General features: G+C 32.5%; 1 protein-coding gene across 10 annotated transcripts in view; it reads right to left on the minus strand.

Annotated features, from left to right (window-relative positions):
- LOC134247940 (neuron navigator 3-like) overlaps window positions 1-26,205 on the minus strand; it is a 139,918-nt gene that overhangs the window by 71,879 nt on the left and 41,834 nt on the right. For 8 of the 10 annotated variants that reach the window (XM_062730363.1, XM_062730340.1, XM_062730354.1 and 5 more), the window contains exons 2-3: window positions 7,165-7,282; window positions 4,564-4,616 (exon numbers count right to left, since the gene is read on the minus strand). In XM_062730363.1, the coding sequence (XP_062586347.1) occupies window positions 4,564-4,616; window positions 7,165-7,282 (171 nt within the window). Of the gene's footprint in view, window positions 1-4,563; window positions 4,617-7,164; window positions 7,283-7,791; window positions 7,891-15,131; window positions 15,259-26,205 lie in introns of those variants that run through there. The other 2 variants (XM_062730398.1, XM_062730371.1) reach the window with 2 other exon arrangements.

Here is a 26,205-nt window from a genome sequence, read left to right on the forward strand (position 1 = left end):
TCTTAAACAATTTATATCCCCAAGTCAAGTGGTGCTTCTAAAGAGACAGAAGTGGGGGGAATTTTATCATTTATTATAAGTTTCTGTTACAAAAATGTCAATGCAAGTGATGGATGTGTGAAACTTAGGACCTCCCAAATTTCAAGAAATGGATGACAAATTGAGAAAACAAGTTGATAAAAGATTGCTACCATATATTTTACCCAAATTTTTAAAGTCAATAACCTTGCCGTTTTGTTTCATTTTTAGTCAATGTCTGCAAGTCTTCTAGCTCAGCCATTTTTTAAAGGCACTCTATGTGGAGTTAGCTACACTCAAAATCCAATAACTGTAATTATATTTTTACACAATTGTGAAAATCTTACACTGAATCAATATATAAATTTCTTGAAAATTTTAAATTAAAAACTTTTTGTATCTAACTAGGTGATTGTTTGAACTGCCTTCAGTTGCAGGGAGACCACTATTCATTTACATCTATCTGATCAATACACAGGGCTCACTGTTTATATGTATAACCATTCCTACAAGGGGTGCTTACTCCTCCTAGGCACCCTATCCCACATCTGGAAATTCCAAGAGTCCATGCTTTATGCCCTATTCATAAATATGTATTTTTTGTAGAATTTTGAAATCAATCACTGTTGGCATCTTCATCTTTTTCACATATTAGAAGTGGGAAAATTAAAAAAACATTATTATAATCCGAAGAGTTATTTCTCTCATAAAAATAAAACTTGTAACAATTAACGTTTCATTTTTTGCTCTTTTTGAAATGATATCAAAGATCTAGAGAATGTATACCAACACATACATTCACCTTGCTTCAAAGTCGCTATGATTAGCTTATGTGCATATACAAGCACCGACAAAATCTTCATCTTGACTAAAGACCTTGCTAACTACAATGTTTTACACAGTATATCTAAGCATACTCTCTTTCAGATTCCTAATTCTAATTTGAAACACCTGCCACATGGATATAATGAGCGAAATAAACACTATTCAAAAGAAGAAAGTCTACCTAAATTGCTCCATTCTGCATCCTATAAATTTCTTTCAAGTTCCTAAATAATGTTTGGTCAAATATAAGCTTCAATATGCCAGCTCTTTCCTCCCTTAAGTTGGCTTAAAAGAGAGTTTATTCCTGGTAATGTAAACAAATCGATTACAAGGAACTGAAAATTAATTATATGAATCCAATTAAATTTACTTCCCAACTATTCAACCCTTGTGTTACAAATTGTGACAAACACGGACAAATTTGTCTTGAAAACAAGCTAACTTCCCCCCTCCAAAGTTCAGACAAAATGTACTAGAATATTAATTGGTGACAGTTGGAGACAACAATTCCCTGGTGGTCTTTAAATGTTGTTTGGCAGACAAGCTACAGACATCCCCATGAAATTTCTAAAGCAAACTAAAGAGGTCCTGTGAGAATACCAATATTTCTGTCCAGTCTGCTTTGAGCAGAGGTGACACATTAAGGCCGTGAACTTTGGTTTATGAAATAAACTGGTCCCCATTGTGTTTCAGAATAAGTATTTGACAAGCTTTTGGACAAACACCACTTTCTAGTAATGGTTGCATCAACATATATATTAAAACATTATTCCACTTTCATTCCTAAGAAAGTTTGAACAGTTTCTCAACTTGAAAACATAACAGATGTATGCCTAATTTAAGCCTTTTATTGTATATTTTTCTAACAGAAGAAAAAGGGATTCTGCATTTGTCATAAATATACTTTATCCAGAAGCATACATGTATATCCTGCATGCAATGTGCACATCAACACCTTGTCACCCTGAACATGCACAACATGCTATGCAATAAGAGAGTGATCCAGTAGCCTGAATTAAATTAGCTTCCAAACAAATGTGAGAGTTTAAAATACTATAATATAATGATTATCTATCTTAAACTGCAAACTATCACCAGAAAACCTGGATATCAGATGCCTACATACATTATAAAGCCCTATATTTCGGATGACACAAAAAGGGCTTACCTTGGTAAAATAGACAATGACAGTCACTATTTATAAATCCTCCATAAAAGTCAACATCTTTAATGAACATAGAAAAGATTGTCATTAACAGTTTAAAAGAAAATCTGAGCTATACAAGCAAACACATAAAGAGAGCCCCCAAATTTCTCTCTGAAAGTGAGAGGAGTAATTGGACATTAAAACGGCAAAATGGGGGAGAGAAAACTCAGTGAAGTGTAAAACATGGACGTTACAGCTGCTGCCGGATTATTCCACCGATACAAACTCCCCTCCATCTAAACATGTGTGTGCTTTTGTTTACTTCATTATGCAGATCTCCTGAGCTGTTCCATCTTCATTTACCCCCGAGGAGGCAGATCTGGGACTTTGATAAAATCAATATGAATTTTTATAATATTATGGTGTCTTGTGCCAGAAAATATTATTGGATACAACAGATGTTTGATGTGATTTTGAAAAACAGATAAAATCTTCTTTTAATAGAGTAAATGTAGAAAAATCAATAATGTTAAAAAATGGCAAATTTCCATTTTTAATTTTTTTGCATATTAGTTTGATATTGACAGTGTAAAAAAACACAATTTATGAACAAAAAACACCTCCCCCACCCCCCCCCCCAAAAAAAAAAAAAAAAAAAACAACTATGAAATCCATTTTCTGAGATAACAGAACACAGATCTATAATTCATATCATTTAGATTTTATCCATGTAACATTTTTTAAACAATCAATTATTAATCATGAACTTTATGTGAACTTTTTTTTATCTTTTTGTTCAATGCAAGCTTCAGTAAAGATTTTTTTAAATAACATTATCAAATATGAATGACTCTTTCAATTTTCCCCTGAAACCCAATTTTCGCTACATCTGTAACTAATTCAATTAAACAGATTGTAAATGGAGACATACAACTTAAAGAATTTCTTAATGCATCTCACAACATGGGACAAAACTTATGAAGAACAAAAAATTCTTATTGTGAGATTCCATAATGCTTAGGAGATTCCAAGTTATCCCGTCTCCATTTTGCATTCATTTTTTGGTTCATGTCATTAGTCATTTATTAGTTACAAAAAAATATAGCAATTGCATTTGCCATTTTCCCCTTAATTACAGCAACATTATTCTCTTCAATGTTCTTTAAATGCCTACTGACTTTTAATACCAATTGTTAGGTCATTATTTACACAGTGAATTGTTGCAAGATTTATCTTATATTTCCTGATCATGACAGGGTCACACAGTGGGTGTGACCGGTTGACAGGGGATGCTCACTCCTCCATGGCACCTGATCCTATCTCTGTTTTATGTTTCCATGATTTAGAGGTCTGTGTCTGCTCTGCTTCATATTCTGTATTGTTTAATGGACATTTGAGCTTGAATATTGTTGGTTTTAATCTTGATTCAACAAACAATTTTCCCTTGCTTTTACTATGATGAATTTTAGAATAAAAGACAGCTTGAAACAATCATAACCCTAAACTTTGGGTCTGCAAACAAAGAACTGAAAAAGGAAACAACTCCTGATCCACTGATGAACCCCAATCAGAAAATCATAATTAAATGTTATAGAGCTGTCAGGACTCATTAGAAATGTCTGCCATTTGTTTAGGAATTTGTTTTCTGTCAGAAGTGAATCACTGACCAGCAATGACTCCTTTCTATGTATCAATCAGGGGGTTGTTTATTTTAACAGACAAACAGATGTTTTATTGTCTTGCTAGAATTTGTAGCCTTGCCATTATAATTTTAATCTTTCTTATGTCCATCAAAATAAATCTTTATTGTAGGTTTTGAAAAGCAAAGATACTTTACTGACATAAACACAGAACAGTTTTTGAACAAATGATGCTATTGCATGAGAAGAGCCCATCATCAAACAATATGACCATACTAATAATGATAATCTGAATATACATCACAGTTTACTTTCAATTTGACAGAAAAAAAGCATCCTTTGTTTCAGAGGAATGATATATTCTTTTATTCCAAGCTAATGGTCAATATTGAAAAAGCATCTGTTAGGTGGTTAGAGTTTCTGACATGTTGTAGATAACCCTACAACCCATAGGTGTAGCAGGGGGAACAGTCTTACTTTCAATCAGGAAACCAACATCTGGTACAAAGAACATACAGAACACAGAAGCCTAATCAGTTTGTATAAAAAAAAAAATTCAACAAGACTTTTGTGTAACTTAATTGGCATCAATGCCAGTCATATATAGTAAAACTCTGTTATATGTTAAACGATTAACCCACTTAAAGCAGAATTCAAAATTCCTCTATGACATACTTATTTATAAACAAGTTTTATTGTAGTGTTAAAAACAAGGTCACCATAGAGAGAAATGTGACTCTTATAATCCTGGTGCAGGCACCAATTTGTCAAACGTGAAGTAATAATCTATAAAATGGGTCCTTCATAAGAGAGATTCTTTTTCTCTGTATTTTGTCATTCATTAACATGCACTTATTTTCAGGTTTTAATTTTGAAGAATTGATACTCTGCATCTTCAGGATGCAGCCCATTTTCATCAAAATATTGACTTACCATTTGAGCAGTACTCTTTGGTTTGGACTTAATGTCTTTGATTTTGTCATTAGCTGAAAAGAGTAAAATGAAAATGCATTAGAACTATCAGATTTATAAATGCATATTGCAATTCAAAAATCTGTTCCATAAAATGACAATCAATAATCATCAATTTGTTCATAATTTTAGGTTTCAAATTCACATGCTTTCTATATTTGACAAAGAAAAAATCCAATTTCCTTTGTTAATGCATGAATTTAATTCTTCTACTGGAAATAATAAGAACATAACTGTGACATGTGTCAACATATTGTCAATATCTCTTTCTAAAGCCTTTGTGGGAGAAAACATATCAAGTGCATAATCTGCACAATTTAAATTGTCTAACAAGTGTGAATCAATCCTCTTTGGAAATATTAATTGCACCAATAGTGAACACAAGCCTGACAAGGGCGGAATGGTGCACGTCTTTAAAATAAATCTTTTTTTATGCATTAAGAGTCCATTTCTTTTCATCCAAAATAAATACTAACTTAAACTGCACAGAAATGCACATTTAATTAATGTATTCTCTTATATGAGAAGTGCCACATATTTGATAGATAAATGGAATAAACAATATTTGCAGACATCTTAATCAGCATTGAGACACTATCTTTATTACAATGATTAATGTCATGACTGCATCAAATAATTCAGCACTACAGGGACATTTCTACAACCTCTTGAAAGTGAAAGATAGATACATTTGAATTCAAAACCATTTTTAACAAGAAATATGAATAATGAGAGAACACTTCAAATTATCTTATACAATTAATTAATACATTGTAATACATTTACTATATGGTTGCATTTTACAGAAATCAACAGATTCAAGCAACAAAACACACTTGAGCATGTTGAGTGTTCATGCAATGAATTACTTGATTGCTTGAGTCTGTATATCGCTTCTTCTAGATTTGACCGAGAGGAAATTTAATTTACAAACTCTTTAATAATTCCCCTGCCTGCTGAAACCTTTTATTATCTTTTCTTCATTATTGGCTCATCATTACACTTTTCCTATCTGGTAATGAAGTTCTGACACAGGAGAAAAAACTCTTGTCTACAGGAAATCTTATCACAATACATATGTACCCCCTGGTACCTGGACAGATTGTGATTGTCTGACTCGTGGCATGGGGCCGTGCCTGCTATTTGAACTGAGCCTCTGATATCTCGCTAAAGACCATGTACTGCTGGATAATTATCAGAAATACACATCAGGATATATGTACATTGCCTGCATGTGTATTTTTTGACCATTAACTAGCTTATAAAACAACCTGTTTGTTTTGGTAAAGCAGTATTGATTTACATGGTTTTATCAGCCATAAAGAATTTAAGAGACAGAGAATTTCTAGGTATAAATACATATATATGCTTGGTAAGCAAAGTCTGAGGAATTTTACTTTCTGGTATATTGTACACAGTCTTGCAGTAGGAGTCCCATATGAACAGTGCTGGGATTAGAGTTCTGCACTTTGCCAGACAAGTTTTATGACACAAGACTAAAAGCTTCATTTGTTATGGAGGATCAATATTGTATGCAATACTAGCTAGATGTATATCTGTACTGCCATAAAAATATCAAATATCAAATATGAACTATTAACAAATCCATGTACTAGCTTCCAAGCAATACTGCACAGCATAATACTTAGCTCAAAATGTAATATTCTAATGTGCATTTAACAATACTACAGCTGCCATCTATATACTTATATATGTCTTTTGGATTGATGCCTTACTTAAGTTATATATAGGTTTTATTAAACTTGGGTAAATAGATTATTGGCCTATATACATTACTCATTTAAATTTTTAGATAGCTTGAGAAATGTCCATTTTATTCATGGAAAGTTTCTTGTATTATGCTAACATCTTGAGACGTGATGTAGCAATCATCAAATAAAAGACACAACTCATGTTATAGGTTACTATGTTATTCTCTGGCTATTAAGAATGACTAAATGTTGTGGGACACCCAGTAGCAAGCTTTGATCATATATCACAAAATCTGGATGGTTCCTTCTGATGATGGCTAATGAACTAGCAACTCTAAGCATTTTAGGTTCAAACGGCCGTGGATTACATGTACTAGTGTTTTTTTTTTGCAATCAAAATATTAAAGTGAACCCAATTGTTAGGTTCCCATATCACTCATTGATATCTTGTTTTTTCTGTTTTTGAAATTCATACCTATCTTGCATTTAATTTTATTTCAACTTCAAAAAATCAAACTGGACTTTGTGACAATTGCAGGTCAATCCTAAAGGGCAGATTTCAGTATAGGCCTAAAATTTAGCATACCCTATAAAGCAGGTTTCTTTGGCAGATATAAAATTGTTTTGCTTGCTCAAAGGCATGCCAACAATTTGACCAGGAACTTTATTTGCTGGACTTAGGATTTAGCTAACATCGCAAAAAATAGATCTATTTTAATTTCAGTGAATTTTCAGTTTCAAACAATGGCAAGTTTCTTAATTCAGCTGCCATTACTGAAATCTACAGCATCTGAATTCAGAAGGACATCAGAACTTTGACTTGGAGGAATTCATCACTGGCTATACTTACTGACAGCCTCGATGACCTCTGCTAGCAGGACCCCATCTGACACATCCTGTTGTAGGTCACTAATGGTGTGCTTGTTTTTGGCTTTCTCTAAGTAATGGTTAGCCCAGTCTGTGTATATCTGTAAAAAGACACAAGACAATAATCAACTCAAGCTGCTGAAACAAAGGTATTTGAAGAAGTCCATGCTTTTATGTGTTCATAGTAACCTCTAACTGGACAAAGGCATCTTTCATGTAAAAGAGGCACCATTTCATTTTTGAACTCTTGATTTAGAAATGTCAGGGAAATTAGTTTTGATTCCCACATTAAACTGTACTCAATTCCTAAATGTAGGCTAGAAATCAATACTTAAATTAGACAAGAAACACCTTTTGCAAAATAGAAATGCAAGACTAGTGCTCATTTTGTTTTTTTTTTCTCTTGTAAATTAAATAATGAGATCAAGCAATTACAATCGCAAATTTATAATCTTTGGATTTATCATCTTTGCATCTTTTCACAAAGCCGCTAAAGTACTTCAGCAAATAATGAATCTACATGCAGTATTTATCAAAATATTATTTGCATGTGCATTTTTATCATTACAAGATAATCCACATATTAAGACACATTTCTAAACATACAAACCTTAATTTTGAATTTTTCATTAAAAAATGTATTAAACTGTTCGCCGTGTTCAGATTGAACAGGGTGACTTGAAGACGATCCCATTTCTCAATAATTCCCAAATATTACAGCACTGCTAATTCAATTCTGGAGAGACACTTGCAGCCTTCTCTTCTAGTAAATTAATTAAAATGTCTAACTTCCACAAGGCAGCATCATACTCTACGGCTTAAATACACATACATAATCCACAGACAATGCCAGTATAGATTTCAGAACTGAAGACGCCAGAGTTAGATTTTATACAGAAGAAAAATGTAATCTTTTCTGAGAAGCCTCATCACAAAACTGAAAAATGCCGGCAAAATTTGACAATCATCCAATCACATTAGAATGAAACGAGAATGGTACGTTCTGGTAAAAAAATAATTTGTCAATATTTCTAAATCTGATGAACAAGATGCAACTGCGATATGTCACTGGATTCTTCAGACAGACTGCTGATCACTGATGTGTCTATAAGAACCATTGCCACCATTCCATGCCGGAGGACCCTTAATGAATATGCACAATGTTTCCCATCTGACATAAATGAGTCTGACTTCTACATGCCAATTTCTCCAAGAATTATTTAAATGTTGGGTCTCTCTATAACACAGCTCTAATGTCGCTTCTCTACACAATCGTTAGTAGCTCCGATATCAGACCACATAAAAGTGATAGATCTTTTTTTTTCACTTTTCAATAATTTATGCACTGAAAGTTTTTTATCTTGGATTTTCGGCTCTTTTGAATGATATCAATGATTCAGAGGTATAATACATACAAGGAGATTCGAGACTCACAACTCGTAATTCATTAAGAGCACTTAATGAGAGAAGAAACTTTTGCTTCTTTTTTATCTGGTGAGTATAAAAACTTCAGATGTTCACCAGGAAACAGAATAATGCTCACTATAGGTGGGCCTTTTCGGTAGCAGGGCATCTGTACGAGAGATTTAATTACTTCACATTATTAATATCTGTCGAAAAACACTGGAAAATTAGAAAAATCTGGTCACCACAGTAGATTGCTCATCATAAAATCCCTACAATTATTACGGGATATTAGCAGATCAAAAGGCTACGTTGTTTGATGGTACATTTCCTAGGCCAGGTATCGTGGCTTGGTTCAGGATGACTAAACATCATAATTAACCAGCCATTACATTGTAATAATTTTTTTTGCTTCCGTTAATGAAAAGTCACATATCAACATTGATTTTTTCATGTATTCAAAATTCACTGATTTTTCCCCAAAATAATTTCTTATAAAATTTTTCTCAGTGAAAATAATTGAGACTTGATTGATTTATCAAATCAAAGAAATGTGATATTAAAAAAAAATAACTGGATTAATGGAAGTTTTCAAGGACTGCCTCAATCGGACAAGTGAACGCAGTCAAAAACAAACAATCAATTTCATAGTAAATTTCACATCCTCCTTCGGGGCATCTGAAAATCGATAGCTGGGGACTCTGTTTACCAGTGGCATATGGCTGTGTGTATAAAGATGTCACAAGTCAAAACCATTAGATTCTATCAAACAAAACAGAAGCACCGGGCCTGTCTCTCATATGGAAACCAGTAAGTGGGTATCTGACATCTCTATCTGATCCTTTTACTTCTCTATTGTAATTTGTAGTCTTGGGAATTAAATTCAATGCAAGAATCTCTCAGATCTCAAAAGCAGTCCTGAAACATCTAAAACAAGAGGCCTTAACAACAAACTTGAATCTCCTTCACCTAAGAATGCTCCTTGCCAAGTTTAATTGAAACTGGCCCAGCAGATCTCAAGAAAAATAGGAAACTGTAAAAGTTTATAATGACAGAGAAGAGACAAATTCAAAGCTTGAGCAATTGGCTCAGTGAGCTAAAACAATAGGTGGAGTGAGTGCAATGATCACTTTAATTGGACAATGGATACAGCAGATAAAGTAAAGCTACAACTCTGTACTCACTTACTGGTCTGAAAAAAAAATTGGATGGATGACCAGAAAACTACAAATCAAAGTGTATGTTAATTGCATACATACAAAAGTGTGTATATGTTCATGATGCAGATTTATAAAGGTTTTGCTGGCCAAGTGTGTAAAATAAATAGCAAAAATTTTGGATAGTGTCCATTTTATTAATCACGATTGTATAAATTGTTTTATTGAGAAAGTAATGATTTGTGAAAAACGTAGTTGTTTGCAGGGAAATGTACAATAACAGGCCACAGGTGGTTGTCAATGATATTTATATATTTTCGGCATTATATTACCTTATATATAGAGAGATGACCATACCAGCTGACATCATATCATACGGAAACTTTGGGTTTTGAAATCGGGCATACACACGATTATTTTGCCCTATAACCACTTGAGATTCATCACTAAATATGATAGGTTTCCAGTTTTGTTCAACAGTCCATCTTCGTTTGAGTAAACACCATGCTAAACGTTTCTTTCTATTTACTTCTTTGACAACCATACGTTTTCCACTACTCTTCTGTAAATTTTGTTATTATGTAAAATCCGCTTGACTGTCCGTTCACTAATAGGTTCACAATAATTTCCATCATTAAAATCAGTTGTTATATCCTTCAAAACGCTTCCCCTGTTCTTCCTAACCATACGAAGTAATCTTACTTCACCACGTTTTGACACTTTCCTGGGACGTCAAAGTCCACAAAGAAACGTTTTCAAAATTGATCTACATGTAGAAAGAAATTCAGATCTCACTTACTTTATGTCCGTTTTCTTTCAAATTTATAATCAGCTGTTTTATCTCTAGTGACAGTTCTTTTGCTTTTCTACCCATCTTGTTTACAGTCCGTAATATTCGGCAGTCTACCTTTTGTCAAACATGACATCACGGTAAACTTTGAACGCGGTTTTGGGGATGATTTAAACAAAAAAGCGATTGCATAATATTTAGGAATAAACATAATAGGATTTTTCAGACATACTTTTGGCACTGTACCTATATAAGGTCCTCGTAATTTGAACACAGGACTGATCATGCAATGCAGCACGTACTCTACTGACTGTAAAGTAGTAATAGAATATGTGATATTAACATGGTTGGTAGTATTTTGAGAGATAAAGAAGATTAAAATACAGGCACATTTTTTAGTATATGAACACCCTTTCCTGTGGATGGATTTGTACTTTAATTTTTTGTTGTTGATCATCCCATTTGTTTTAGACCAGCAAGCTACAGACCTGCAGTTTTTTTTGGGGGGGGAGGGGGGGGGGTGTATGTTCCTTATGATAAAAATTTTTTCATCAACCAGATTTCAAAAGAAAGATCCTACTTCAAAAACAAAAGACTTTCAAACATAAAGTCATAAAACCAATTTAGCTTACGCCATCAGTTACGGTGCATTTTTCAAGATTTCAGCCATCTGACAAACTATGAATAATTGTCAACTGTTAAAAAAACTTTCTGCTACATTTCATTAATCAAAGAAAACACACATTACAAATGATGACAGCTTAAGGAAGTCAAAGTAAGAGTTATTGCCCTTTGAATGCACAAGCCGTACTGTCCTTGCTTGCCCCTGAACCAGATGAGAGATTCCATTAACATTACAGCAGTTCTCCCTCTGTGATTAATGACAAGGAGATGCTCTAGACAGAGTTCATCTTATCTAAAACAGTTTGGGGGTTGGTCAGTGCTTTCTACGTTCAAGTGGACCAAAAAGATTGAAAATAATTGTAAGAAATGAAGCTATAAACCTTTTGAACAGGATCAAATTTGCACCCTGGAGAACTAAACAATCGATTTTCTGTAATTAGGACAAAATTTTGTGATTTCTCAGAAAAAAAGGCTGTCCAGGTTTTTCTCGCAAAACATGCTTTCATTTACGCATTGGTTAAAATTAATATAATATATGATTACTACACTTAGTGGTACCGAGAGGAAGTAATATATTTAAGCAGTTAAGTGGACGATGTTGAATATCCACTTAATGCGTGTGATCATGCTACAATTTCCATAATTAGGCCACTTTATTTCTTTCTGCGTGTGTGTTTTATTTCTGAACACTTAAAAAAAATCTAATATTTTACATTTCCATTCAATTTTTTTAAAATCACAAACTTCAAGAAATTATTTTCACATGTCTGATTTGTTTAATTATCCAGTGTATTGAGACTGCTGGTAAAACAGTGAGACAGATAAAGTATGAATTCAGTGTGGAGTTTTACAAGGCCATTCAGCACTGTCAAAATCTTTTGTAAGCTTAGTGTAGAAAGGGAGACAACTCAAAATTGCCACAAAAGAGATCTGCTCAGTATCATGGATATCTTGCAAATCTTACAGACATACAGACATATAATATCAATCTCCCAAGGAAACTACTTCAATCTGATGTAATCTTAGAATCTGACAAATCATTTAGTTTCTTTCATTCATCTTTCTGAAGAACTTAAATGATATCAAAGTAAACCATCCCGGAAAAGAACATTTTAATATACACTATAACCACAAAATTTGACTTTTAAATGAATAAATAACAAAAAATAGATTCTTTGGATATCAATAAAAATCATTTCCATGTATCTGATAAAATACGGCAGACAAACACAGTAACTTATCAGCAGATTGGACCACAAGTACATTAAAGAGGGTCAAAATAACAAAACATATTGATCCTAATGGCCACATGTTGACCTGACAATTTGCCCTGTAGACATCAAAAGGTTTCAGTTGTAAAAGGAAGGGCAAGATATCATTGTTACAACTTCATAAAATCCACACAAACAAAAAAATGATCAAAGCCCCCAATCTCTGTTAATATTGATTGAGATTTTGCAGGAACCATGGGATTTATGTTCATAAAATGTGCAGCCAGAGAGCTGCCCATGATTGCAGACTTGTATTATATTCAAGAGCTGCATCTTCAGAAGTCTTAAGATTTAACTTACAAGTGCATTACATGTGGTTGTTCAGCATTGAAAGTTGGTGTTTACAAAGTGGCATAAACTGATGTTTTTTCCAGCAACTTTCAAAAGTTTTAAACACATGTTTATCAGCCATTTTTCCTTTTTAACAATTTTTTGGAAAAACTTTTAAATTAAGTCAAGTTATAATTCAATGATGAAAAGAAAACTGAAAGATTTAGATCTAAAAAGGTAACAAATTAATTTAAGTTCTAAGGATATTACTCTGAAAATGTCTGATAAACATTCTAGGATTCCATTTTACATGCTGAATTAAGATACTAGATGAATGTTTAAATCAATTCAACATTGTTCCATGCTAGCTATGTCAACATCTTTAAATGTTGAATCTTTACATTAGTGACCAACATATTGAAGATATTATACCAACAAGCTAGCATTTTCAAATTATGTGTCCCTATCTCAGTGGTCAACATATTCAGATGACACTGTATTGTCATGTTAGTATTGGTGGTCAACACATTCAGATGACACTGTATTGACATGTTAGTATTGGTGGTCAACACATTCAGATGACACTGTATTGACATGTTAGTCTTAGTGGTCAAAACATTCAGATGACAAAGTTTTGACATGTTACTTTTGGTGGTCAACACATTCAGATGACACTGTATTGACATGTTAGTCTCAGTGCTCAACAGATTCAGATGACACTGTATTGACATGTTAGTATTGATGGTCAACTTATTCAGATGACACTGTTTTGACATGTTAGTATTGTTGGTCAACTTATTCAGATGACATTGTACTGACATGTTAGTATTGGTGGTCAACTTATTCAGATGACACCGTACTGACATGTTAGTCTTGGTGGTCAACTTATTCAGATGACACTGTACTGACATGTTAGTATTGGTGGTCAACTTATTTAGATGACAGTACTGTATTGACATGTTAGTATTGGCAGGGCTCTACATTAACATACTTGTCCAGACAAGTGACACTGTACTTCAACTTCACTTGTCCGAAAAAATTTTCATTGAATATCTTATTCTGTCAACTTGAAAACTATTACATAAATGAAAAAAAATTAAACGTGCTTGATTTATTAGTCTTGTTATTGATAAAAAAGACAAACACATATAAAACAAAATTTTATCTACACAACCTGACCTGACAACAACATAAATGTTTGCAAGTGAATCTGTAATTCAATCAGATTTATTCCAAATCGGCAAACATGATCCACGCCATGCAATGGTATGGATGCAATTAGTGAACACATTCAGAGTGTAAACTTCAACTTACATAGCGATTGATATATCGTCTTACTGCTTCCGTTTGTATTCGATAAACTTATCAATTAAATCAATAGTTGTTTTTTTATTATTATTCAAAGACTTCTACATGAAAAATCACTTGTCAACACATTCAGATACACTTGTGTATTGGTGACATGTTAGTCTCATTGGTGGTCAACACATTCAGATGACACTGTATTGACATGTTAGTATTGATGGTCAACTTATTCCGATGACACTGTACTGACATGTTAGTATTGGTGGTCAACTTATTCAGATGACACTGTATTGTCATATCTTTAATTTTAATAATATCACTGCAAATTGAAAGAAAAGTGACAACTTACAATTATGTAACGCAGGTTTCAACATATGTTACACAGACCCACTTTTTCTTTTCACCATTCAAGATTTTCTAGAGACTCTTTTAATGCCAATAGTCTGTGTAAAGCTTATTTTTAAAGTCAAGCAGCATCCTGCATCTGGCAGAGGCAACCATACAGAACCACAGAACTTTAATTCTGTGTCTTCCAATCTACCAAAAATACATTGATTATATCACCACATGAACTTTTTTTTTTTTACACATCAGAAACAACAAATGCCAACTTTGTGTTAGAAATGACCTTGACAGAAGTACAATAGTACTACAGAATTGCCTTTCACCCACTTAAAAATGCACTGCAGTCATAATACACAACCAAGAATGTACTAACAAAAACACATGTAACAGATTGTAGCTAACTACTGCCAATTAGCAATGGACGACTAGTAGCTATTGTTCTTGATTCTCCTTCACTTTCTCTCTCTCTCCTTCTCTCTCGATCTGTAAAATCTTTTTCTCTATGTTTTGGTTAATATAAGAATAGATAAAAAAAATCAATAAATTAGTTAAATTTACTCAATATTACAGAGAAATGAAATGACCAACTTTAAGCTAAAGAAAGGTCATCTAATTCCTTCTTAGGAAGACTTAAAACAATTTATAATTTTTGGCCATAACAATTACTTCATCAATGGAATTATTAATACCCATGAACAAAAATCACCTACGTTTGCTTTCAAAGGTAATTAAAATACACTTATTTTAAATATTATGTACTTTTTTTAGTTCTTAATATACTTACCGGAATTTTATCCTTGTGGTCACTCATGGTTGAACTTTTTTCTCCATCACAAATGACAAAAAAAAATCTTTAAAAAGTTAAAACTGGTTCTATTCTTAACTCCGTAATCTTTGAAGCCTTTTCACTACACTTAAGTCCTATCGAGTGTTTCAATCTCATACATGCAAGATATCATCTTAATAACAAAGCACACATTAATCCATAAACCACATGCTTTTTGTCGGCATGTTTGTCAATTAAGTAGTCTACTCCACACAATAAATCAAAAGAAATCATTAATCCACCCACAGAATCTTTGATCACATGTAATTATTTGTGTAATTATATTGCAGTTTCATTTTCCCACAGAAAATACATTACATACATCTTTTTCATACTTCCAAAAGCACATGCATTTCCGAGCATGTTTGTCGATATTTCAAGCCACTGAGTACAGTATAGAAAACGATGATCAAACCTGCAGAAGATACGCAAGGTATATCTATTGGGTTCACAGTGCTATACATAACAATATCTAAATAAACGTAAGACGGCCCATATCTTCACAGTACGAGAAATACACTCAATGCTGGGTTTCCTGCATCTTAGCTGCCTAAGAATCGTAAGACACTCACTCTTAATCATTTGTTCTTTCCACATTATTCTAAATCATTTCTTCCCCCAAAAAACATTTCAGGTAATATATATACATGAACTTACAAATTTTATCCCCCGTGTTTTTTTTTTTAAAAGCATTACGTAAACTTTTCAGAGAGAATCGTTTCTTTGGTTATTATGAATGGAAAGTAACGCAACTGCTGCAAAATTTTTTTTAAAAATCCTTTTTATCAATGGCAGAAGATTCACATCGTATTTTCGGGGATCTTATTTCAAAGTGTTCAGCAGCTTGTAGCTTCCGATGATGGATGCTTCAACGAGTTTCTGCATTAGAAGAGATCTTCAAGACAGGAGGAAAAAAAGTCTCACTGCCGATTCAATCATTCTGGTGGAGAACTTACCTGGCAGACGGCCATGTGCCCTTGTGAGGGACCTTTTTTCAACAGCTGTCTATTCAAATAATGATCATCATTCAAGCTCTTTACTGTTACCTTTTCACTTTTTCTTCACAGAGAAAAAAAAATCTCAAAGTAAGGCCACTTTTCATAAATTGTTGGTTTGCTCTCTCCCAACTTAAACTGGCTAAAAATGAGAGGACTCAAAACCTTATTCTTTAACCTCCAGAAAACTTCAATTTTGTTTATTCATTCCTGAATGTTCATTCTTATCTCATCAATAAATATAGCATTTTTTAAATTTTGCACTAATGTTTTAAATTTTTTTTTTTTTTTTACTTTGAGTTGGGAGAGAGCAAGCAAACATTTTTTAAAGGATATTCTTTCACCTAAACCTTTTTTATAGCTCCAAATATATCTGACCCACAATGCAACAAATCTATTACCCATGATGCAACCAAGTTCTACTTGTCTGGTTAAAAAAAAAACTTTAATCACTAGTTTTAGGTGTCTTCCTTGAGAGAAGAAGAGAGATTTAGTACATCTCTCATTAACAACATCCAGCATAAAATATGTTCTCATTTGTTTACAACTCACAATACTGTACCTACAACAAAGGAACAGTTTTAAAGATAAAACATTTCATTCAGGGTTTTATTGAATCCTGGTACGAAAACCCTTACTGATTAGATACTGTAACCATTTCTTCATTTTATGTCTCCCGTCTATTTAATTGTCAAAGATGAAAGAGGTCTGTTCAGTTAGCACATGATAAGCAAAACAGAATGGAATGATTGACAATAAAACTCTAGTTATATATCCTGTTAATGAAAACTAGGTCATACCCAGATTTACTGGCCATAAAATAAAAATTTTGAATACTAGTACATATGTAACCTATCCTAAAAGATTCAAATAATGTTCAACACTTAATTTAACGGTCAAAAATCTTTTTGAACCTTCATCTCTTATTTCTGGCACTTCAAACTAAGTATTGTTCTGCTAAATGAGGAAGATGAAGTAATTTTTGTGAACAAAAATTCAGTAGCCCATTTAATCCCCTTTTAACCAATGTGCTTTTAAAATTAGTAAAATTTTGGAAATTTATTCATATCCCCTCCTTTTCTATATCTTACCATTAACTAAATTTTTCGTGCAAGAACACAGTTGATCTTGCAGCTTAGACAAAAATTTGCAGAAAGCTTTCAACAAACTGCTAATATATGCCTCTTAAATTTTGCAAATTTCACATTTCTGAACTAAATAATTTACAGCTTTAATTTACTAGCACAAGCCACTGGCAGGGGTTTGCCATCTTCTCAACAGTTGCTGCAACTTATAATGCACAAAAAATATGAAAGACAAAAGTCTAGCGAACATCAACACATTTTTAAAAACTCCTTTTTCCCCCAACCTGGAAACAATTATTTCATCTGGAAATTCTTGAAAAAAATCTTGTAAAGTTGTACAGAAAAGCAGGGCTTGTTTAGTGCATCTGGATCATTGGTATCTATAATCTGATAAGAATAACCCTAACCATTTTAAATATCAAGACAACAATATTAAATCCATCAATTTTCACTCACTGATGTTAGATTTAATCATCAAAATCAACAGTATGAAATCCATTAGTAATTATCAACTAGCAGTGAAAAGCCTTTCATCTTTTTACAAATCAATGTGGTTTTAAGCAAGGTGTGTCTTCTTTATGAAATTCAATGGATAATTATGAAGAAATGACAAACAGAGGCCTGTGGACTACAATGCTCATGGTATTAAGATCAATCACTATAAATCTCCATCTTTATGATGGTTACTTTGACTGATCCATGAAAAAAATAATTTAAGATATCAAAATAAAAATATAAGATACCTCAAATAAAAGAAAAACTTCAAAAAAAAAAAATCAGTTGAGCTAATAAACTATCAAACAAACAAAATACAGTCCTCACATGTATACAAATTTGGGTCAAACATTTCATGTGAGCAAAACTATACTATCTTCAGCATTCCTACTGATACATTCTGATTAAGATATCATAATTTTTTGACATGCAACCTGATATCTAGCTATATATCTAAACAACCCTGATATCAAACTTTATAACTTTGCTAATAATCTCAGCTATCAATATCTTACCAAATCTGTGTTGTAAAAAATATGTAAAATTCAGGCTAGCAGTATATGTTTCAAAGATGACATACTGGTCATAAAACGCATGTTTTATTATGAAGGTAAGACAGATACAGTTGAGATGTTTAGGATTGCTAGCATAACTTTTCGAACACTACTCTGAGGTATCGGAAAGTGATATTATGAGCATAACTTTGAAAGCACTCCCTTTACCAGAGAAGTGAAAGCTTCAGGTTTGATCTTCTCCAGCATTTTATAACTTGCACCCACTGAAAATAGCAACTTGTTCCATCAATGAAAAAAGCTAAAGAAGATAAAAACCCAGTTCTCTGAAATCAAATAATGAAGTTTGTGCATCTGCCAACATTTTCAAGTTGGCACTTGAAATTGCTGATCAATTTGTGGAGAAAATGCTGTGTAAAATTGTATACAGATGCAAGAATTCTCCTGACTGTTGAAAAACACCATTTTTTTCTCTCTCAACATAACTAAGTTTTCAAGAAAAAAGACCCTCTCTTTTTAAAGATGCTTTCCCATATTCATCATTCTATTTCAATGTTTCATATAAAGCCTCAGAGGAAATTTCATTTTATTTTTCAAACAATCAGATGCCTTTAACCTAATATCAGCTTACTTTTGGATCAGAATCTCAATCTTTAACAACCCATACCGAAAAAAGTTATAACTTAGTTATAACTTTTGTAACTAAAAAAAGTTACAAAAAAGTTATAACTAAGTTATCGGAGTTTGGAATGGCATGTTTTAAGTGAGGTATAATTTAGTTATAACTTAGTTACAAAAAAGTTATAACTTTTTCATAACTTTTCACCTTTTATTGAACATAAATACAACAAGTACATAAAAGTTATAAAAAAGTTATAACTACAAAAAGTTATACTTATTAAAAGTTACACAAAAAGTTATAAAATAGTTACAAAGTTATACTTTAGTTATACCCAAATAAACAGTGGAAAAGTTACAAAAAAGTTATACCCAAAAAAAGTTATGAAAAAGTTACAAAAAAGTTATACCCGGAAAAAGTTATACCCAGGAAAAGTTATAACTAAAAAAAGTTATACCTATTATAAAGTTATGAAAAAGTTACAAAAAAGTTATACCCCAAGAAAGTTATGAAAAAGTTATAGAAAAGTTATACCTAAAAAAAGTTATAACTGCGAAAAGTTATAACTATAAAAAGTTATACCTATTAATAAAAACTTTCGTAAAAGTTCCAGTGAAATTATACACTGTATGTTAACCTGTTGTGGATTTACTCAGTTATAAGCTTTTAAAAAGCTACTCATTAAAATTTAAATAAAAAAAGATTTTTGAAATTTATACAAAAAAGATTATTTAAAACATATTAAAGGCAATAACAATTTTACCTAACAAACACGATAAAGATAGCTTGGTTTATTGTCAAATACAACTAAATGAATGCACATGCAAAATTCAAGTGTACCTTATTTTACATCATGTCATCTACAACAGATTGAAATTTCTCTGGTTGTTTTAAAGAATACATTTTTAGCATATAGCAATTAGGGTCTTTGTAAAATTACCTAGCAAACTGCATTCTACTCTTGCTAATTGTATAAACAGACATCACTAATTTTTAAATATTAACACCCTATTTATTTTTGATCTAGCTGTATTTCAAAAAAAAAGAAAGGTTCTATAAACAGTGATTTCAGTCACAGTTTCTAGCTGCATACCACCCTCCTTGCACAGGTATCCTTGCAGGTGTACAGTTGTTTATCTTTATTATTTGAAGATAGGCTGCACTGAAAGTTGGCTGAGTTAGCTGACAGACTTAGCCATCGTTTGACAGGCCGCACTGGTAGTAGACTAAGTTAGCTGACAGACTTAGCCATTGTTTGACAGGCCGCACTGGTAGTTGGTCAAGATAGTTGACGGACTTGGCCATCCCTTGACAGGTCGCATCTGTAGTTGGTCAAGTTAGTTGACGGTCTTAACCGTCCCTATATTGACAGGCCGTACTGGTAGTAAGCCGAGCTAGTTGACGAACTTGGCCATCTCTTGACATGCGGCACTGGTAGTAGGTTAAGTTAGTTGATGGACTTGGTCATCCCTTGACAGGCCGCACTGGGTCAGCCGAGCTGGCCGAGGGACTTGGCTGGTGGTCTGCGTCCCTCATTTTAGCTGGTCAGACGTCTTGGCTGGTGGGCAGTGTGACTGGTAGTCGGCTAAGTTTTCGTTGAAATATGCTTGCAATTTTAACCTTTTCTTCAATTCTGCAAAAAATTGTAAAGGTTCAAAATTTAGATTATAGATATTTAGATAGTATTTTTCCAGCACTCATTTGCATATCAAATTGAAAACACTCTGACTTCCATATCAATTAATTCAAATTCATTAATTCATCCAAAACATGGAAAATACAAGACTAATTTAAGATCTATACTTACAGGAATCAGTTTTAGATTGAAAGATTTATTAAATTTTGAAATGAAAAAAAAATTACTTTACCTTAAACATTAAGTAATATTGTGAAGAATTTCATGTACTCCAGGTCAGGACAGATTCAGCTCATGGAAACATCATGTACCAATATTCTGCTTTATAAAAAAAAAAAGAAAATTAATGTTAAATTACTCATTTCATTGCATTATATTAACATTGCAGCTAGATCATGTTATGATCATGCTGATGCGTATAAGGCTTCACAATATTTTAACAGTTCAGGGAATCTATAAACAATTGTGGGAATAAATATGACAAAGAACAACATATTTGATTAATATACTAAATGCTGAAAAATATAATGCGTTTCAAATACTTTCAATTTGTTTACTTCAGTCTTTGTCATTCGACATACCAATCAAAACAAACAAGAAATCTAAGATTCACACGCCTAGAATTGTGTTCATTCCCAATATTTCTTCTTTTTGGAATGTTATTCCAGAGGTACTAAGTATACTTTACCAAAATCAATAAAATGTTAGCATAAATATCGCCTTACCAACTGGTTTTATATCAACACTTTCAACATCCAAACATTCAAATCGTCCATGGAAAAATCCGCGCTCTGTTATTGACCAATCATAGAACTCAAAAACGTCACGTGATCGAAAAAAATAAATAAATAATTCATTATTAATTTATTTTAAATGCAAATAAACCTAATTGTGTAATTTCAACCTTAAATTAAAAATATAAATACCAGTTGGTGTTAAAATTTTGAATTTATCTTAGTATCAACAAAACGGACATCGGAGGCCGGCGGCCGCCATATTTGCCGCCATTTTGAATTTAATATTTGTTTATTTGTGAAAATAACTATTATAACTGGGTTATTTAATTATGCAAACAATAAAATCTACATGTACTAGTCATCTGCTTAAATCTTAATATAACTGGCAGTCTTTATTCACAACATCGTAATATCTGTTCAACATGAACATGCACATACTCTATGCTGTTGTTTATCTTTTTAGCCACCCATATTACGACTGATTTTCTTCAGATTTCAAACAACCTGTGTAGAATTGTATCATTCAGAGATTGTGTAATACCCAAGCTGAAATATTTACGATGTGTTGGCCACAAAGGTCACCTAGTACAAACACCTGTCTCACAGAAAACAATAGGGAAATTTACACAGTTTTGCACACGAAGACTTCATGAGATTACATTTCATACTGTTTATATCTCTTGCAGTACATTTATATTTCCCCTGAATTATGAAATATATTCATTCCCAACTTCAGATGTAAGTGCATTATTATAATTTACAAGACAAATATTGTGTCTCATCAGGGTCTCAATAAATACGTATTTTCTAAGAGAGAGAGAGAAGGAGAGAGAGAGAAATTAATTATTCTCAACTTTAGTTGAAACTTACATGATAAATATCAATTTAAATAGACAATAATATTTATTACACACACATGACATGTACTGTGTACACACCCTCAAACACGAGAGAGAGAGAGAGAGAGAGAGAGAAAGAGAGAGAGTTTCTCATTTATAGATGTAATTCACAAGATTTTATTTCACATCCCTTCTGTTGAACTTGACATGGCTGTGGTTAGCATATTTACCGGTATTATGAATGAGAAGTCGATCACTGGTAGTAAACAATATTATTGTTCAGGAATTGACAAAGTTTTCTGCTGCAGTGTTTAAAAAAAAAAAAAAACATTTTGAACACGATCAAAATTCATTCAAATTAACACTTAGTTTATATGTTATTTTTGAAAAAAAAAAAAAAAGTTGGTGTCAAGTAGTTTCCATTAAATAACCCCCAAAACTTGTAAATTCATACTGGTAATGCTTGAAAATGGCTAAGTTCAGAAAAGTTATGTTTTAGTTATACATGAAAATGACAAAGTCCAGAAAAGTTATGTTTTAGTTATACATGAAAATGGCTAAGTCCAAAAAGTTACATTTTAGTTATACATGAAAATGACAAAGTCCAGAAAAGTTATGTTTTAGTTACACGTGAAAATGGCTAAGTCCAAAAAGTTACATTTTAGTTATACATGAAAATGATAAAGTCCAAAAAAGTTACATTTTAGTTATAACTTTTTTGTACCTCACAGGCTAGGTATAACTAAGTTATACTTTAGTTATAACTTAGTTATAACTTTTTTCGGTATGGGAAACTTTTGCCTTAATAATATTGCAACTAGAACTGATCAATATTAATCCTGGGGATCTTTCTAAACAAGTTTGCATCACATTCAACAATATGACATCAAACCTGTTCATTCATACATCAGGAGAACAAAATCTTTCAGACAAAATCCTCTTGTCAACATCTAGTCCTGGTTAATTCTCCCCTCCTTTTCACCTGTACTGGGTAGACTGTCTGCATCACAGCAGTAATCCATTCAGGGAGCTTTTAATACACTGTTCCCTAGCCTGATGATGTCTGCCACTTCATAATGGCCATTATCTGCAGCAAATAGCACATCTTGACTAATGGACATTTTCTTTAGTTTTTTTTACAGGGTTCTATACTTCAGTGTAAACAATGATGGACAACAAATCTGGTGGAATATTGGAAGATTAATTATCACAGTTCAGATAAACAGTGATAGACCAGAAGATGTGCTGGTGTATTTCACTGGGAAAGTTCCATTATTCCAGATTATATTGTAGTATTGGTGCTGATGAGCATGGCAGTCTTTTAAAATATAACCAAAATTAAACAAAAAAAAAATTCAATGACTATATTTTCTAAATGATTGCATGTTTTGGATTTTCAAATTATCAATTCTTCAAAAAAAAATTTTAAAAAGCTTAGATAACATAGTTTTTAAAAATTCTTAAAAATCAAAATCAAAAAGTTGGCTATCAATAGCATTAAACTTTATGACCTCAGTCCTCTATAGATGATCAAGCAATATGTTGCCAATCCCGTTTCTTGTTGACCCTGTTCCTTATGAAAGCAACCGATACCATTTTTCTTTTTATTTCAATGTCAAAATGGAAACATGGCAAGTTTCAACTCCCAATCAGTGTTGTAACTTGATCTACATGCTTCCTACAATTAGCACTTTGAATTTACAAGTTGGAGGGGGGAGCATATGGTTTATGTTCCCTGCTCATTAAAAGTCAGAAAGACAGAACTGTGTCATTTCACTGAGCCCACACAACAAAGTTTTTTATTTTCTCTTTGGTTAATGAGGTTCTTCTAACTTCAACAAGGTGTTTTCAGGTATGCAATTTGAAAAGAACAACTTCAAATATTTCTTGTTAAACTTGGAGGAAAAAAGAAAAGAAAAAGAAATCTTGAAATTTCTTTGCTTACATTAGATTCAAGAAATGACCCCGACATTTGATCAATTTGCAATCATTGAGAAATTCTGGCAGCATTGTAAATTTTAATTGGCAAACTTCAATTCCTCTCAGCCAATTCATTAAAGCTCCCTGACATCTTGGATTATTGATAAAATATTTTTAAAATTATTTTCATCCACAAATCCTAAAGAACAAAACGCTATACAGGAAAAGCAAATTTACCAGCATTTATAACTTTTGCACCATTTATAAGCCTACAATCGTTAAAAATACTCTTAACAAATGCAGTGAAAAAATAAAAGATATTGGTGTGGGATTATATTGAAGGGCAGATAAGGAAAATTCTTAACCTGTACCATAAACTCCTTTGATATTTTTTATTGCTCCACAAATAGCACCCCATTTTTCCTCTAAGAGTACAGACCCTGCACTTCTACCAATCATTCAGACTCTGCTTTTTTCATGCCCCATCACAAAAGACGACATTAAATTCCCCGCATTATCAGGTACTACGAATGCTACATTTAGCTTCACTTAGAATAAATCATCTGAAACTGAGAGAACTTTACAAAAATTCGGGATACCAAAGATTTGTATAAAAGCTATACACTAGAAACCCTGCAATGTGATGCCTGATCAACCACTTATAGGAGTCATCTGCAACATGTATGACATAATTATTAGATGCTGCACCACTTGTATGCCGTGACCTTTCTGAAATCGAACAGATTTGTGTGATAAAGTAAAACCAGAAAAGAAATGCAGCTAATCATGCAAGAGTTGTCCTCCTTGATGCAGAGCACTGGAAAATCTTTCTCCTACTTTAGCTCATGATACATCATTGCCACACATCTATCTCTTCATTATAACTGCTTCTTCTAGAGCTTGTTTAACCCCGTTCCCCGCAGTCACGCATTTTAACGCATATACCATTTCCTATTTCTACCGCAAAATCACGCATATACCGTTTCCCCGCAATCACACACTTTAAAAAGTTCATTTAATCTTTAATTTAATGCCAATTTCATTCTATTTTATACTTGCAAAAATCTCATAGAATAGGAAAAGTCATATTTGTATTAAAATTCTACGTCATAATATTATTTACGCTAAATTTTAGGGAAACGTGCTCCACGCTTTGAGGTGCATGCAGGGAAATGGTAAATTTCTATTTCTATGACGTGAACATTAAGTGTATGTTGCATAACAGTTCAGTAAGCTGTAAAGAGTTAAAACAGTTACAGACTTTATAAAATCATCCATCTTGATTTCAAATCTGTCCATAATCTTTCTAGAAAAAAAATGGTGTCATTCTATGACATAGTACAATGTAACATCTTGCTGGGAAAAAATGTGCAAGCCAAAACATATTAATTAACATGACTCTTTATCAAAATATTTACTTTCAAGTGTGGTTATGAATATAATTTAACTTGAAATTATAGAAATTTATATATAAACTTTATCTTTATCTTTGTTGATGGTAAATACTTGACCTAGTGCTTTTACAGATTAGACTAACCTACTAATTATAGCTTGTGCATTTGCAGGGGAAAAAACTGGACCAGAAAAAGCAAAAAAAAAAAAAAAAAAAAAAAAAAAAAAAAAAAAAAAAAAAAAAAAAAAAAAAAAATTAAATACACATATAGTTTTTGCCCTGTCTGTCCTTCTGTTTGTCTGTCCCCCTAATCCAAGATTTGAGGATATGTAGTTTTTGCCGACCTGTCTGTCAAAAACTTTAAAACTTGCTCCTTACTTTTGAGTGGATTATAAGGACTTATTTCACAGGTGTATTCCTTGTGACAAGACCTTTCTTTGGGTTTATCCAAATTTGACCTCTTGACCTTGACCTTGGAGTTTGACCCACTTTTACAAAAAATTATCACACTTCAACCTTGGTCATAACTTTTGAACAGTTGGTACTAGCCTTAAGGACTTTCATACTTCATGTGTGTATTCATTGTGACATTAGACCTTTCAAAGGGTATAAATAGTTTTTACCATTAACCTTGACCTTAGAGTTTGACCAACTTTTCAAAAACCTTAACATTGGCCATATCTTTTGAACAATTGGTGCTAGAAATTTCATACTTTACACTGGTGTATATTTTTGTGACAAAACCTTCCTTTGGGTACCAACAATTTTGACCTTGACCTTTGGAGTTTGACAGGCATTTGA

The sequence above is a fragment of the Saccostrea cucullata genome, unplaced genomic scaffold (assembly GCF_032062105.1).
Source record: "Saccostrea cucullata isolate Sc308-1 unplaced genomic scaffold, CSIRO_AGI_Scuc_v1 ctg558, whole genome shotgun sequence".
NCBI lineage: Eukaryota > Metazoa > Mollusca > Bivalvia > Ostreida > Ostreidae > Saccostrea > Saccostrea cuccullata.